Source organism: Camelina sativa, chromosome 11, assembly GCF_030686135.1.
Source record: "Camelina sativa cultivar CO46 ecotype springtype chromosome 11, ASM3068613v1".
NCBI classification, from domain to species: domain Eukaryota; kingdom Viridiplantae; phylum Streptophyta; class Magnoliopsida; order Brassicales; family Brassicaceae; genus Camelina; species Camelina sativa.
The window spans coordinates 12,628,637-12,643,882 of NC_141890.1; the positions used below are offsets into that span (position 1 = coordinate 12,628,637).

General features: G+C 35.6%; 3 protein-coding genes across 3 annotated transcripts; 2 read left to right on the forward strand and 1 right to left on the reverse strand.

Moving 5' to 3' along the window:
- Positions 1-6,230: 6,230 nt before the first annotated feature.
- On the forward strand, positions 6,231-6,766 carry LOC104723222 (uncharacterized). Its single transcript, XM_010441555.3, has one exon. The coding sequence runs from the start codon at positions 6,241-6,243 to the stop codon at positions 6,619-6,621; it is 381 nt and encodes a 126-aa protein (XP_010439857.2). The 5' UTR covers positions 6,231-6,240; the 3' UTR covers positions 6,622-6,766.
- A 1,155-nt stretch (positions 6,767-7,921) lies between these two features.
- Positions 7,922-9,202, forward strand: LOC104723223 (uncharacterized). The gene is made up of 3 exons (XM_010441556.3): positions 7,922-8,144; positions 8,586-8,698; positions 8,984-9,202. Exons 1-3 carry the CDS (start codon positions 8,009-8,011, stop codon positions 9,086-9,088), a joined length of 354 nt encoding a protein of 117 aa, XP_010439858.2. The 5' UTR covers positions 7,922-8,008; the 3' UTR covers positions 9,089-9,202.
- Positions 9,143-9,603, reverse strand: LOC104723225 (uncharacterized). Its single transcript, XM_010441557.3, has one exon. The coding sequence runs from the start codon at positions 9,601-9,603 to the stop codon at positions 9,235-9,237; it is 369 nt and encodes a 122-aa protein (XP_010439859.1). The 3' UTR covers positions 9,143-9,234.
- Positions 9,604-15,246: the final 5,643 nt, after the last annotated feature.

The following is a 15,246-nucleotide window of genomic DNA, read 5'->3' on the forward strand; positions in this document are numbered from 1 at the left end:
ATACAGCGTCACAATTGGTTGTTTCTTAGAGACCCATGATACCGCTGCTCCTCCCAACATAAAGACGTATCCTAAAGTGCTTTTAAAATCATCAACATCACCTGCATAATCACTGTCCACATATCCAACCAGCTTTTGTTCCCCTCCATACTTGTATTGAATACCAAAATCTCTTGTTCCCTGAATGTATCTCAGGATTCTCTTCACTGCAACCATATGTTGCTCATTCGGACTTTCCATGTATCTGCTAACCAAATTTACTGAGTAAATCAAATCTGGTCTTGTAGCAGTTAAATACCTGAGGCTACCAACAAGCTGCTTGAATGTCCTGGGATTCACCTCTTCTCCTGCTCCTGCCTTACTCAACTTATGACCTGGAACCATGGGATTCTTAACAGCATTGCACTTCTCCATCTCGTACTTCTGTAGAGTTTCTTCTGCATACTTTTTCTGATTTATGAATATCCCCTTTTCATCCTGAACAACCTCCACTCCCAAGAAGTACTTCATTTTCCCCAGATCCGTCATTGAAAACTCATTCATCATTGAGCTTTTAAACTCCTCAAGCATCCTAGTTGAGTTTCCCGTATAAATGAGGTCATCAACATAGAGACTTACAATGAGACAATGCTCCCCTTCCCTTTTGACGAACAGTGTGTGCTCACAGTAGCATTTTCCAAAGCCCTCCTTCTGAAAATAACCTTCAATGCGACTGTACCAAGCTCTAGGAGCTTGTTTCAGGTCGTACAACGCTTTCTTCAATCTATAAACCTTCTCTGATTCTCCACTGACCTCAAACCCCTTTGGTTGTTCTACAAAGACCTCCTCCATCAGTTCTCCGTGTAGGAAAGCACTTTTAACATCTAGTTGGTAAACAGTCCAACCGTTCTCTGCCGCTTTGCTCAGTATTACTCTTATCGTATCCCATCTTGCTACTGGTGCAAAGACTTCATGAAAGTCTACTCTTTTTTTCTGATGATAGCCCTTTGCAACCAATCTTGCCTTGAACTTATAAATCTCTCCATTCTCATTGAGTTTGGTTTTGAACACCCATTTTACTCCGATCACCTTAGCTCCTTCTGGCAACTCAATTAGTTCCCATGTGTTGTTTTCTTCTATTCCAGCAATCTCCTTTTCCATTGCTTTTCTCCACACTTCTTCTTGTGTTGCTTCCTCATAGCTCGTAGGATCCTCTATGAACAGTGCTAGTATCTCTCCTTCTTCTTCTGTCACCAAGAAACCAACCCCTTTAGTGTCAAAGTCTTTGAACCACATTGGTCTCCTAATCTCCCTCTTAGATCCTTCTCTGACAGGAACTTTAGCTTCTGCGATTGGTTCAGCCTCCTCTGCCACTGTATTTTCTTCTTCCCCAACTTGATTTTCTTCTTCTACATTCTCCTCTCCCACTGGTTCGATCTCAGAATCATCCCACACAAGCTCTTTCTCTCCTTGTTTTTCTTCCCAGTTCCAACCTTTACTCTCATCAAAGTGAATGTCTCTACTTATCACCATTTTCTTAGTTACTGGATTATAGAGACGATACGCCTTTGATTCTTTGCTCACTCCAAACATTACGCACTTGATACTCTTCTCGTCAAGCTTGATGTGCCTTTCATATGGTACAAGAGCATAAGCAATGCTTCCGAATACTCTGAGATGACTCACCGATGGTTTCTGGTTGCTCCACTTTTCCTCTAGTGTGATATCTCCTAGCGCCTTTGATGGACTTCGATTTAGTATATGAACAGCATATTGGACAGCTTCTGGCCAGAAACGTCTTGGAACCCCCATCTCTAGCATCATACACCGTGTCATGTTCATGACTATTCTGTTTTTCCTCTCTGCAATCCCGTTCTGTTGCGGTGTATATGCAGCTGTGAGTTGACGTTTGATACCATACTCTCTGCAGTACTCATTAAACTCCTGAGAATTGAATTCTCCTCCCCTGTCAGAACGTAGACACACCAAAAACTCTCCTAGTTCCCTTTCTACACCAGCCTTTAACTCCTTAAAGACTCTAAAAACATCTGATTTCTCTGACAAGAGATAAGTCCAACACTTTCTACTGTAATCATCTATAAAGTTGATGATGTACCTTTTTCCACTCTCATACACTGGAGTGATTGGTCCACATATGTCAGTGTGAACCAATTGGAGCCAACGAGTTGATTTCCACAAGCTTTTCCTTGGGATGCTTTCTCGATTATGCTTTCCTCTCATACAGATATCACATATAGCCTCTTCTGCTTCTTGACTCAGCTTTGGTAATCCAACCACCATGTTCTTTTCTGCTAGAGAGCTCAAGCCTTTGTTGTTGAGATGTCTGTATCTTCTGTGCCATAAGTTGTTTGTCTTCTCCATCATCTGTAGGCAGCAACCTTCTTCGGATTCTTTTCCATCTTTGACAACATCAAGGACTATGAACATCCGGTTCTTTGACATTATTGAGTGCATAATCATTCTCTTCTCCTCTTTGTGCCACACTTCATACACTCCGTCTTCAATAATGACTCTTAGTCCTTTCTCCTGCAGTTGTCCCACGCTAAAGAGATTGTTATTCAGTCCGGGTACATAATAGACATCTGAGATTACTTGGATCCTTCCATTGATCTCAAGTCGCAGCTTTCCTTTTCCGTCTACAGACATTCTCCTGTCATCTCCCAGTTTCACGTTTCTTTGAAAGGTATTGTCAAGCTCAATAAACCATTCCTTTGAACCACACATGTGATTGCTACAGCCTGAATCTAGGAACCAAACCTGTTCTTTTCGGTTTTTACCTCCTCAATTTGTGCCATCAGAAGCAAGTCTTCTTCCATCTCGACATAATTTGCTTCCTTGTCCCAATCTGGACATTCAGACTTGTAGTGACCCATTTTATGACACTTGAAACACTCCACATGTTCTTTACCACGACCTCTCCCTGGATAACCTCCTCTGCCTCTTCCTCTGGCTGAGTATCCTCCTCTGCCTCTACCTCTGATCAGTTTCCATTGATCTTCAATCTTCAGAACTTTCTCCTCTCCATCATGTTTGATCATGTTTTGCTCATGAACCATCAAGGAACTATGTAGACCATCTACCGTCATGCTCTTGATGTCTTTAGACTCTTCAATTGCACATACTATGTATGTGAACTTCTCAGCAAGAGTTCTGAGAATCTTCTCAACGATTTTCGAATCGGGCATGTCTTCTCCAAAATTGCGCTTTGGCAACCTCCATCACTCGTGAGAAATACTCTATCGTCTCACCATACCTCATCTCAATGACTTCAAAGTTTCTTCTCAGCCTTTGTAGTTGTGCACTCTGCACCCTCTCATTCCCTTGATGTTTCTTCTTCATCGATTCCCATAACTCCTTAGCCGTGTTCTTCTTGAGAATCGTTTTCAGAATCTTCTTGTCAATTGAGGCGAAGAAATAATTCTTCACTTTGTGATCTGTTACCGTCTTCTCTACAATCTTCTCTTGCAACTCGTTTCTTTGTGCACCTGACAGAACGGTTCCCCTCTCCTGACTTGGAATGCCGATTTCTATCAGATCCCACCATTCCTTTGACCGGAGAAAGTTCTCCATCAACATCGCCCAGTGCTCGTAGTCGCCATCGAACTTTGGTATGATCATCACGTCTTTGTCACCCATCGTTTCTCTCAGATTAGTAACAAGCTCTGATACCACTTGTTATCTCTGTAAGTCGAAACTCTAAGAGAATAAACTGAAAAGCTTCTTGTATTCACATTTAAAGAGTTACAGGAAAAGGATTTATAGTAGAACTACAACTTAGCACTACTTCCTAAAAAACCTGCAACTTATTCAACAACTCCTACATTTTCGGAAGCCACCTTCCTATGAGTTGACTACTTCAAACAGATGATAAAACACTTAAAAGACTAAATAAACTTGATAAAAGACTTCACAAGCGAGTTTAGTTTTGTTTACTTTTAACGCTTGTGCAACCCTATATATGAGATGTTAAAATGTTGCAGTAACTTCGTAAAACTCGATAATGATCCTGACGTTTTATTGTTGAATACACTTGTTGATATGTATGCCAAAGTCGGTAGCCTTATTAGATTTTCACTTCTTGTTTTCAAGGAAATAAAAGAGTTATGCCATTGTTTTTTTGGAATACTTCATGACATTAAGGCTTGGCTCTGGATTTAATTGTGAAGATTGATCAAAACGAAAATTCGTGCCAGCATGTTTGTTGTCTCAAGTTCATTAAAAGCGTTGTTTTTTTGGGATAGGGCTTGATGAAATGGGAACGCAGTTACATGGTGTCCTGGTGAAGTTGCTAACGTAGGGAATTTCGCCAAACCACATTACTCTAGCTAGTGAGCGTCCTCTGTGCGTGTAACCACGTAGGACTTGTCTTCGAAGCGAAACACTATGTTGAAACCCATGTAATCTCGGTTTGGTGTTAAACCGATACAAGATCACTTACGCTTATGAATGATGTGTGAGGCAGGGCAGGGAAACTAACTGAAGCGATGAGAAAATAAAATGCCGTTTGGATTACGTTTCTTGGCCCGGGAAGTGATAACAAGAACGTAAAGTTCACAAAATTTGCTGCAGAGAAAAATTAAAGAAAAGGTTCTTGAGCCTGAGAAATCAGGATCAAAGGTGCTTTTCAAGAATGGTATATAACCAGATGCGAGGATGTATGAGGAAGTAGTGAAGACTAGGAGAATAATGAGAGAGATTTAAATCAAAGACAAAAGCACATACTATTTCTGTATTTCATGTCCGAGATGGAACTCAATCCAAGGAGCAAAGAGACTTAAGAAAAGCTTGATGAGCTCAGAGAGTGTTTGAACAGAGTTGGTTATCGTTGGAGATAATCATATAGAAGATGCATGGTTTCTTGTTCTTGTAGTTGTAAAGATTAATGGTTGATTATTTGTATTTGTAAAATTATAATGGGACAATTGGTAAAATGATTAAAACTGGACCACTAATTGATTTTTTTTTTTTAAGTATTTTGATACATTTCTGAACTATATGACTGAAAAAAAACAACGGTGTAAATTGTAATTAATTATTTCGAAATAAAATACTATGTTATTTACACATAAGCTAAAGTATTTGTGAATTATGAAATTGACTTTATATATATATATATATAGAAAAAAAGTTTGTTGGTATTAAGGGCATCTTCAACTCCACTCTATTTTACAGTCAAAACTCTATTATAGAGCAACATTTGGTCTAACCCTACTTTATATTTTATTCTAAAATAGAGAAAATGATAGGATTGCTCTATATTATAGAGCAACTCTATTTTTATCTCTATTTTTTTACACTACTTCTATTTTTACCTTTAAAATAGAATAATACATTAGAGGAAAACAATGCTCTATTTTAGAGAAAAAAATAGAGTAACACATTGGAGATGATCTAAGTACTGATTAAAACTATTTTTTTGATTTTTTTGGGAGTGTAAAAGGAGTTGTTTGTTTGGAAATAGAATGAAAAGAAGATAGTTAGCGTCTACAAGTTGTAAAAGATACTGAAACGTGTTGACAAACTTTAAACGAATATCTCATTAGTCTCATGTCGTGTGTGACTCTCTGGTACGTACACGTAGAGATACAGCTAACCAAACAAGACTTGTAAAGCTAAATGTGGACTCCATACTAAGAACTACTTCCACTGTTCGTACGTATAGTTCTCCCATATTTCTTCTTTCTTCTTCTCACGTCGTCTTCTCCTAAACTCAAGTTGTAAGATTATTTTAATATTTTAGATTTTTTTTCTTTATGAATAATTTTAAAATCAAACCTAAAATATCAGGACCTACATAATTATGATATTTCAAAAGTATCAGTGATAGAAACTACAATATTAGTATTTTTTTATTAAAAAATAATTGGTTATAATTTTATTAATTGGAAGAAGAAAAAAAACATACATAATACTTTTCGAATTGATATATTTGATCCAATGTAAGCAAACACATATTTCAAAACAATAGGCATAGTAAATATCTTGATAATTATATCCCAAAGATAATTTTGAGAAATTTGATTGGTGTGTGTTAGTCTATGCATCAACAAATCATAGAGACAATTTTGTCGTTAGTTCTACAATCGCTAATATTGTCGATATCAATTTGGACCAAAGACAACCGTTGATCCATCTGTTTTCTTTTTTACTTGATTTTTTTCTTCCAAACGAATTGAAACCGTGTTTTCTTTTCTTTGTCGCCGTGCATTAAACTCTAGTCTCTATATAAATAGACCAAGTATGAAGTATTCACCATTGAAACTTATTAGAAATCCGAATACTTTCAAGAACTTTTTCGATCTTAAAACATTTTCAAGAACGGGAGAGAAACTAGCTAGAAAAGATCGAATTAAGGTCATCATGGTTAGATCAGAATTAGTAAGACGAAGATTCCTATCTGGAAATGAAATGGCGCCGGCGCCGGTGATTTCTCGCCGGACATGTTCAATGTCTCCGACACTAGAGACCATTTTCGAGGATGATTTTAATCATCAAGATCCACATTACAGAGTCGTCGTCGTAGGAAAACGACATCGTTTGTTTCTTCTTGTTCCGGCGATCATATCTGCCGTATCTTGTGCTTTGTTGTATAGACAAGATCGTGTTGTTCGATTTTCTTGAACATACATACATATATGTTATGTATTTTAATGTAACTATGTATAAGCTAAAGAGTTTTTTTTTTAATATAATCTTATGTCTTTGTTTCAATTTATTGTGTTAATTTGGTCATTTGATTCACAAATAATAATATCAATTTATAGCATGTGTTTTATTCTTAATTAGTTCTTGGTTTTTTACCAATAGGACATTTCTGAACGTGGCTCGAATTTTTTTGACAAATGGATTCATATGCAAAAACGCGTCCTAGAAATCAACAAAACGAGACGGTATCAAATTATGCCGATAACTTATAGGTCTTTGGCCAATATATAACTTTTCGAAAACATGGTTAAAATGGGTGTTTTGACCTATGCAAAACACGTTTTCTTGTAAAAAAAAAATAAACCCGAGTCTTTAAAGTCCGAACTCTTTCTTGACCTAAAATCATGGATAGATTTTGTTATTAACAACACATTCAAATTACAAATCAAAGAAAGCAATCAACAGTCCTTGATAATCTTGTACAAGACAAAGTACAAAAGCGTAGAGAGTAGAAGAGGAAGAAATATCACAATCCGTTTAGGGGCCTTGACCGCAAAACTATCACATCCTTCTTCAAATATCGTTTCCAGTTTAGGCTGTGAGATGCTCTTCGATAATCGTCTCTGCTGAATCCGACGAGACATTGAAGGTGCAACCTCTCCCCATGTTTGAATAAACCTCATTTCAGTCGCCATTGATGCAGTTTTAGGAGTTTTGCTTGGGTTGAAATGGGCAGATGAATTAAGATTAAAGGTGTTATCGAAAGATTTTGGTTGTCCAATTAGTGGATGAGCACAAAGGAAGAAGGGCTTATATAGAGAAGGATTAGAAGACTTTTTTTAAAAGGTTATAAAAATATGCGAAAAATGTCAGTATCCAAAAATATCAAGTCAACACGTAGTAATCTCTTAAATTAATTCTTGTGCTAACTTTAGAGGTTCTAGAAAGTAAAAAAGGAAAAACAGTTGGTATAGATACCGGAATAAACAAACAAATTGTTCTTTTTATAGTGACATGTAAATTAGTTATATACTTATACATGTTGTATGTAAATAAAGATGTCATTAAAAGTTAAACATACTGATAAAAACGGTTATAAAAAAATGTGAAAATCTCGATTTTGAAAACAAAAAGAAACTAGAAAAGCAAATGTAGAATACTACTCCATTTTACTTAAATGCATATATTAATTTTTTTGTTTAGATAAAAATTAAAATAAGTGAAGTCAACATTTTTAGTCAACGTAAAACACAAAACAGAGCTTTAATAATCACAGTGGAGAAAGAATACAATTTCATCAATTAGATAACCAAAACCAAAAAAAAATCACAGAAGGAAAAAAAGAAACTTGAAACTTTCTTCAATGGCGAAAGAAGAAGAGAAGCGAACTCCACCGTCGTTGGAACCTCTTCTTCCTTCTTTGTCGCAATCTTTACCCCAACCCGAAGATCTTCCGCCGGAAACCTCTACTCCTCCGTCTAAGTTTGATCCTAGTCGAAGTAATTTCTCTAATTTTGTTTCCGCAACATCAAAAATTGATTTCTAGGGTTTTGCTTTCTGGGTTTTTTTGGTTGTTGCTCTTTCTTCAATTAGACTGTTGAGTTATCCTCCACCATTGTTAATCTTACCCAAAAAGCTCTCATTTTCTTAAAATTTCTCAATTCTAATCTGAACTCCTTTGGTACTAGCATAATCACGAATCTGACAGATCACTCTATGAAGAGAGAGCTTAGAGCTGTGATTGGTGTGAACAATCACTCTGTTTATATATGAATTTTGTTGGTTATAGCTTCATTAAGATCCTTCCTTGTTATGTTGTTGTTGTTGTTCTGTTCATATGAGTCCCTCACCACTAGCTTGCTGTGTTTCAATAGCTGTGCATTGTGTGGTATATTGTATCTAAACCAACTCCTTTGGAATTGATTCTGTTATTTTGAAAGTGATTGGGATCATCAAAAGGAAAGCTTTGGTTAAGGATTTGGCTGCAGCTTACCACACTGAGTGTCTTGCTCTTTGTCGAGATCTTCTTGAGCTCCAAAAGAGAAAAGACGAGGTTAGAATTCCAACTCTCCTGTCTCTCTCTATTCTTCATTGTGCATGTTTCTCATCATCTCTTTGTACATTGAAATGAACCTGTTATCTAAAGTCAAGTCCTGGTTTATCGTATATCGCATATGACTCAATGAATTGTTAAACCAAGGGCATGAAATCCAAAGTTGGGATTGAAATTGTTAGACTTGGAACCAAAACAGTGAAACTTGATGACAACAAAACTGCGCATCAGGCTAAACCGGCTTTTATGTGTTCTAAGTTTGCTCTTTTATTTTATTTGATGCAGCCGTTTCTGGACACAAAAGCAACTGAAGATCTGAGAAAAGAGACGTTAAGGTCTTCTTCCAAACGAGCTAAGAAAAAGCGTTATAAAGTATGTATGATGCCTTAATCTTACTACGTAGGTATGATTTGTTCATAGATGGGATTCTTATGATACTTCAGGTGATGTAAGAAACTTTGTTGGAAAAAAAAAATTGAAACTTTACAACACATTTACTAAGAAGAATTAGAATCACCCTTTCTAAAAACATCTCTTTAACTAGACCGAGCGAAAATCCGGCAAACCGGTCTAAGACAATCAATCGCAGCAACCGCCTGATGCTTAGCCTTCAAACAGAATCTCCGGAACCAGTTCGTGTCGGGAGCAATGACAACCATAGAAGACTGAAGATACATAGAAGCCGCTCTTTTCACTAGCTCGTTTCTAATGGCGATGTTAGAAGAATCCATCTCGGACAAGAGAAACCCGTCTTGACAAGAAGGAAGACAGTGTTGGCTGGGAGAAAAGAACGAACCGAATCCATCGGAACTTGTTGAGATCACGTCTTTCAAGCTCGTGTACTGGAGATTATTGTGATGATCATTGTCCTCGGAGATAAAGAGGTAGGGTGGTTTTTGCAACATTTGGAAACCTTTGTCTCCATGTTCGTACTAGAGTTTTGATGGTGGGGAAGCTGATGAGTTAAATATCTTCCCCTGTTTCCGACGACAGGTGATTCCTTCGATATAGCCAGTTTTATCGGAAAGGCCCTAAATTTTTAAGACTAACCACTTTTTTTTTCTGACGAAAATATAAAGGAACCTAGGGTGGTGCACATATAAACCGCACTATACCAAACCAAAGTTTTAAACCGAAAAATCAACCAAATTACAAAAAATCGAATTTAGTTCTAACTCAAACCGACATAAGAGATAAAATTATGTTATTTATTTGCCCATCGTTTTTAAATATACTCTTATTGAAAAAATCAGTGTATAGCTAACAAGTCAGTTAATTTGAATGGTAGATTCGGTAAGGGTAAGTAGTATATTCAGACACCGACATAAGACTCTAGTTAATTTGACAATGACCAGTGACACTGTCTTGTTGTAGTATTTTTTTTTGTAGTCGTTAATGACTAAAGTCGCTAAACTTTGCATTGTCATTGTCTCATTGATATTTCAGCTAATATTTTTAACCACTAACAACGATTAAACTTTTGAGCTATTATAAGATAATGACAGCCCAAAATGATGGAAATACATTGGGCCTTAACTCAAAGTACATTCTTGTTCAAATTATTATTTTGGAAAAATAACTTTAACCAGAAAACAATTAAAATTTGACATTATTTTTATTTTCGTCTACTTTAATCATAATTTTGAACCTCGATGGAAACATGACTTTGAAATCACTTAAACTATGCTATAACATGTATTATATTAGAAAATTTGATGCAAACAAATATATGGGTGTATGTTGTGTTGTGGTCCTTCCATGATTGTCTGAAAGATAAATAACCAATAAAAATCAAGTTTAGTTCATAGACTAGTATGAATTGATTTACATGTAATAGGGTAACAATAAATTAATTAGAGTTAATCTAATAATGGAAAGGTATATACCTCTGAGTAGACCTATCTTTCAAATCACAATTAGGGTTTATTCCATATAGAGCATATAGAGAAGCTTAATGGACAAAATTAATCATGAGTCTCATGACCCACTAGATTCATTAATTGTCCATTATAAAAATGACATCAACTTCACTTATATTTTAATGTGCTCTCATAAGTCTTAATCAATACACTTGAACCAATAGTTTAAGAAAGACCCCTATTCAAAATTATGGTGTCTAAATTTTTTTCTCCTCTTCTTTTGTTTGTACAATAAAAAAAAAAATAATAAGTTAAATCAGTCAAACTATATTTCGAGTTGTACGATTATTTTCTTTTTCGAATTTAATTTTGTTTTTTTAGATAGTATTAAAAAAGAATAGTTACGAATTTAGCCCACTTCAAATTTTGTTCGTTTTTTGCCAAAGAAATGTTTTTTTGTTTGAAATCAAGAAATTATTATTTTGGGGTTTATACAAGAGTTTCATACTGATCAAATAAACCATGAAAAATATATAGCGTGGAAACTTAGTTAACTACGTTATGTTCCTTAATGCAATTGGCATCTAATACGATAGTTCAATTATTATTTAAAAGGTATTTGTAATCCAGTGGCTTAAAAGTTGACCCACATATTATGATAGGTTGTTCCTAGAACCTAAAAAGCTTAAAACTCAAATATACTGTTATCTAATTTATTGTTATAGAGTTAAACTGAATATTTTTTAAAACATAGAGTGATATTTTAGAGATTAATAATGGCTTAGCAAAGGAAAAATATCTAAAGAAGTGAAAAATAACTTGGCATTTGCTTTCATTCACGGCTATTTGAATATGTTCATCGATCTAGATATATCATACGAAGTCTATTTTTATGTTCATCGATCTAGATATATCATACGAAGTCTATTTTTATTTTTTTGGTCAAACATCAGAAGTCTTTATCATTGAAAAAAAATGTATATATAACTGTATAATAAAATAAGAGAAGCGTGTGAACGCAAGTCTTCTTCGTATGACATTATTTGATTTGTACATGTTCATTTGGTACTTAGACTATCCTTATTGTGTTTGTAAAAGGTTTTTTAGAATTTTCCTCTTACCAAAATAATAATAAAATAAGTAATGTTCTTAGACAAATCAAAAGGACGTTTCTAATATAAAGAATGTTGGAAACGTTTCTTACTTGATACATTCCTTTATATTATTAAAAAATGATTTAAGAAACAAAACTAATGAGGACAGTCTAAGAATTTCTATAAAGTTTAAACATAAAAAGACAAATTAACTCAAAATATAGACTAATAGTACTGGAAGAAAACTTCAGTTTGTATACATTTTTTTGTAGGGAGATATTGGTAATATATATATAGGCTCTGATTGGTAACGGTTGTTATTTATGACTTTAAAGACTTTAACTTTAAAATTTTAGCTGTAGAGAATTTAGCTGTAGATACTTTGACTGTAGAAACTTTTACTGTTAAAATTTGATTGGTAACAAATACTTTTAAAACTGAAGCTGTTACTTTTATTATTAAAATATATTAAAATGATGATAATGAAAATAAAAATAATTATTATTGAAATGGATCATAAAAGAAAGAAAAAAAGTAAGAATAATTAATGTGTAAAAATAATTTATGTAAAATTTATATATAAATTTTTGGAGAGCTTTTAAGTATAATGGAAAGAGAAAAAAATAAAATTTTATATTTTAAAGTTTGGTTTTGACGCCTTAAAAAATCTGGAAAAACAAAGAAGGAAAAAAAAAGTGACTTACACAACTGGTTTTAAATGGTTTTGACGCTTTAAAAAATCTGAGAAAACAAAGAAGGAAAAAAAAAGTACCAATCAGGCCATAGTGTGTTTAGCCATTTTAAATGGTTTTACCTTGCACAATATATGTATTTAAGCATTTTTAAATATAAAATAGATTGATGTCGAAAATTTATATATATAGACTATAGTCTTATATTGTGTATAGCGAAGTGATACAATTTGTTTATTTAACCGTCCATTTTTTCAAACCAAATATATTTGGTACACTGAAAGACTATTTTTCTGATAAAATATATATATATATATATATATAATAGTTTTTTTTTTATCAACTGGAATTATATTCTCAAAAGATTGTATTACAAATACTATTGGCCAATAGCCTCCATCCTATGCACCGAAGCCCTACAAATGTTTCTACTTATAAACAAACCTCTCTATCCTACGATAGGAAGTTTTACAAAAAAATATGGTCAAAGAACTAACCATAGCCCACAAAACTCAAAACCAAACAGACTCAAAAGATATTTCGTCTTGGAAGACAAGATTCATCCACATGGGATAGCCTCTTGCCACATACGAGTTGAGCCTATCATCATTGGTAACACTATTAGCGATTAGATTAGCTCCTCTGTCTGAGGTTGAGTTTTCCAAAAGAATTTTCCAAGCTCCGATTTTTGCCAAGGCAGCCAGAACTTCCCTCGACTGAAATATGTAGGAGAGCCAAGCCGCTGGACGATTGATTGCCTTAGCCAAAGAGCCTTTCTGAAACGCAAAAACCACTTGTGACTCTTCATACTTTCAATAGCCCAAAGAACACCTGTTAGTATTGCTTCTTGATACTCCACAACCTGTGAGAATGCCTTTTTACTATGTAGAATAGCGTTTCCCTTATAGTCCCTCACTACTCAAGCACCACCAACCAAGTTATTTCTTTTGGACCACAATATACCTATATTACACTTAAGCCAGTCTCGAGGAGGGGGTAACCAAGCATTACTCACTCGAATGATACCCCCTGACTTATTAAACCCCCCTTACCAGTGTACACACCAACTGGGGACTCTTCCTTTTCATTGACTCTTTGAGCTTCCATCCACTCAAAGCAGTCTTCTTTGGCTTTCTGAGACGTATCCAAAGGAGAGAAACACACCCCTTTGAAAGCCACTTGATTCCTATTTTTCCATAGCCTCCATAGGACTCAAGGGAAAGATTTCCTTATTGAATCCGGCCAAATTTTGTTCCCCTGGTTTTCTAAAAGATAGTGAATGTTTGAGAAAACCGAACCATTGTGGAAACCATGTTCTGGAGAGGGAATGCCAGCTAGAGCCCAGACTTGTCTCGCCACCGCACATGTGAAAAGGACGTGATTTATAGTTTCACCTTCGTTCCCACATATCTGACATATGTTATCCCCGAACATTCCTCTTTTATTTATCGCCTCAACAACCAGTAATGCTCCAGAAAAGATTTTCCAGAGGAAAACTTTTAGTTTTGGATCAGTGGGAATCTTCCACACTTAAGCTTTCAATGGATTGGTGGAAGGGAGTTGGTTTGCATGTTCTCTAGTAGCCTTGTTGTTGGATTGAGAAGCCAACCAGTAAGCGGATTTTACTAAGAAAACGCCGCTTTTATTGAATTTCCAAGAGTAGAAATCTTCAATATCAGTAGTCGGTTTAATCTTTATGATTCTCAGTATGTCAGCAGGGAAAAATTATCCTGCAGCTTAAGTTGATCCCAGGTCCTTGTTCTTCTATCAATCAAATCAGAGACCCTGAGGTTAGGATCAAAAAACGTATTTTTCCTCCATGGAAGTCTCTTTTCACCATCTTCCAGCCAATTGTCCATCCAGACTCTTGTAGACTTCCCATTACCAATGTTTTTGACTAGACCTTTCATCAGAAGTTCTCTACCGTACAAGATACTCCTCCAAGCAAAGAAAGGCCTTTTGCCTAGCTTGGCACTCAAAAAATCCGACTGAGGAAAATATTTGCTCTTCATTACCTGAGAAAACAAGCAGCTCGGGTCTTGAAAATTTCCACGCTTGTTTGGCTAGAAGAGCATGATTGAAGATCTGAATATCTCTAAACCCATTCCTCATTGGTCCTTAGGCAGACAAAGTTTATTCTACCTTTGCCAGTGAATCTTGCTCCTATGATCTGAGGTATGCCACCAATAATCTGTCATCACACTTGAGAGATTGGCAACCGTCGTTTTGGGAAGCTTGAAACAGGACATCACAAAAACTGGCATGGCCAAAGCTACTGACTTAATTAAGACTTCCTTGCCACCCTGTGATAAGGATTTAGCATACCAGCAACTCGTTTTAGTTTTCACCCTATCTTTTATGTAGTTCAAGAGCTGGATTTTTGACCTACTAAAACACTCTAGCATTCCCATATAAGAACTTGCACCACCTTCTTTATGTATCCCCATCTTGTACTGAATCCCTGCTTTTAATTGGGGATTAACATTTACACCAAAGGTGATAGAGGATTTTTGCAGATTGACCATCTGTCATGTTGCTTTTCCATACCTCTGAAGGATCGACTGTAAAGCGTGACTTTGATCCATGGTTGCTTTACACATGAACAAACTGTCGTCTGCAAAGAGTAAGTGATGTACTTCAGGATCTCTGTCATCAAACCTGACACCTTCGATCTTACCTTTCCTCTGAGCTTTATTTAACATATAAGATAATCCTTCGGTACACAGATCGAAGAGAAACGAAGATAGGGGGTCTCCCTGCCTTAAACCTCTCTAAGGAACTATCAACCCAAAAGGTTAATCATTGATGAGGATCGAGAAAGAAACAGAGCTCACACAACACATGATCCACTCTATCCACTTACGATGAAAACCAACAACACCCAAAAGAGATTGTAAATAACT

Bases quoted from the DNA above. Each gene is read 5' to 3' on its own strand.
- LOC104723222 (XM_010441555.3), top strand. From the start codon at position 6,241: ATGAAGTATTCACCATTGAAACTTATTAGAAATCCGAATACTTTCAAG.
- LOC104723223 (XM_010441556.3), top strand. From the start codon at position 8,009: ATGGCGAAAGAAGAAGAGAAGCGAACTCCACCGTCGTTGGAACCTCTT. The intron at 8,145-8,585 runs GTAATTTCTCTA...TTATTTTGAAAG, and splicing joins TAAGTTTGATCCTAGTCGAA to TGATTGGGATCATCAAAAGG. The intron at 8,699-8,983 runs GTTAGAATTCCA...TATTTGATGCAG, and splicing joins TCCAAAAGAGAAAAGACGAG to CCGTTTCTGGACACAAAAGC.
- LOC104723225 (XM_010441557.3), bottom strand. From the start codon at position 9,603: ATGTTGCAAAAACCACCCTACCTCTTTATCTCCGAGGACAATGATCAT.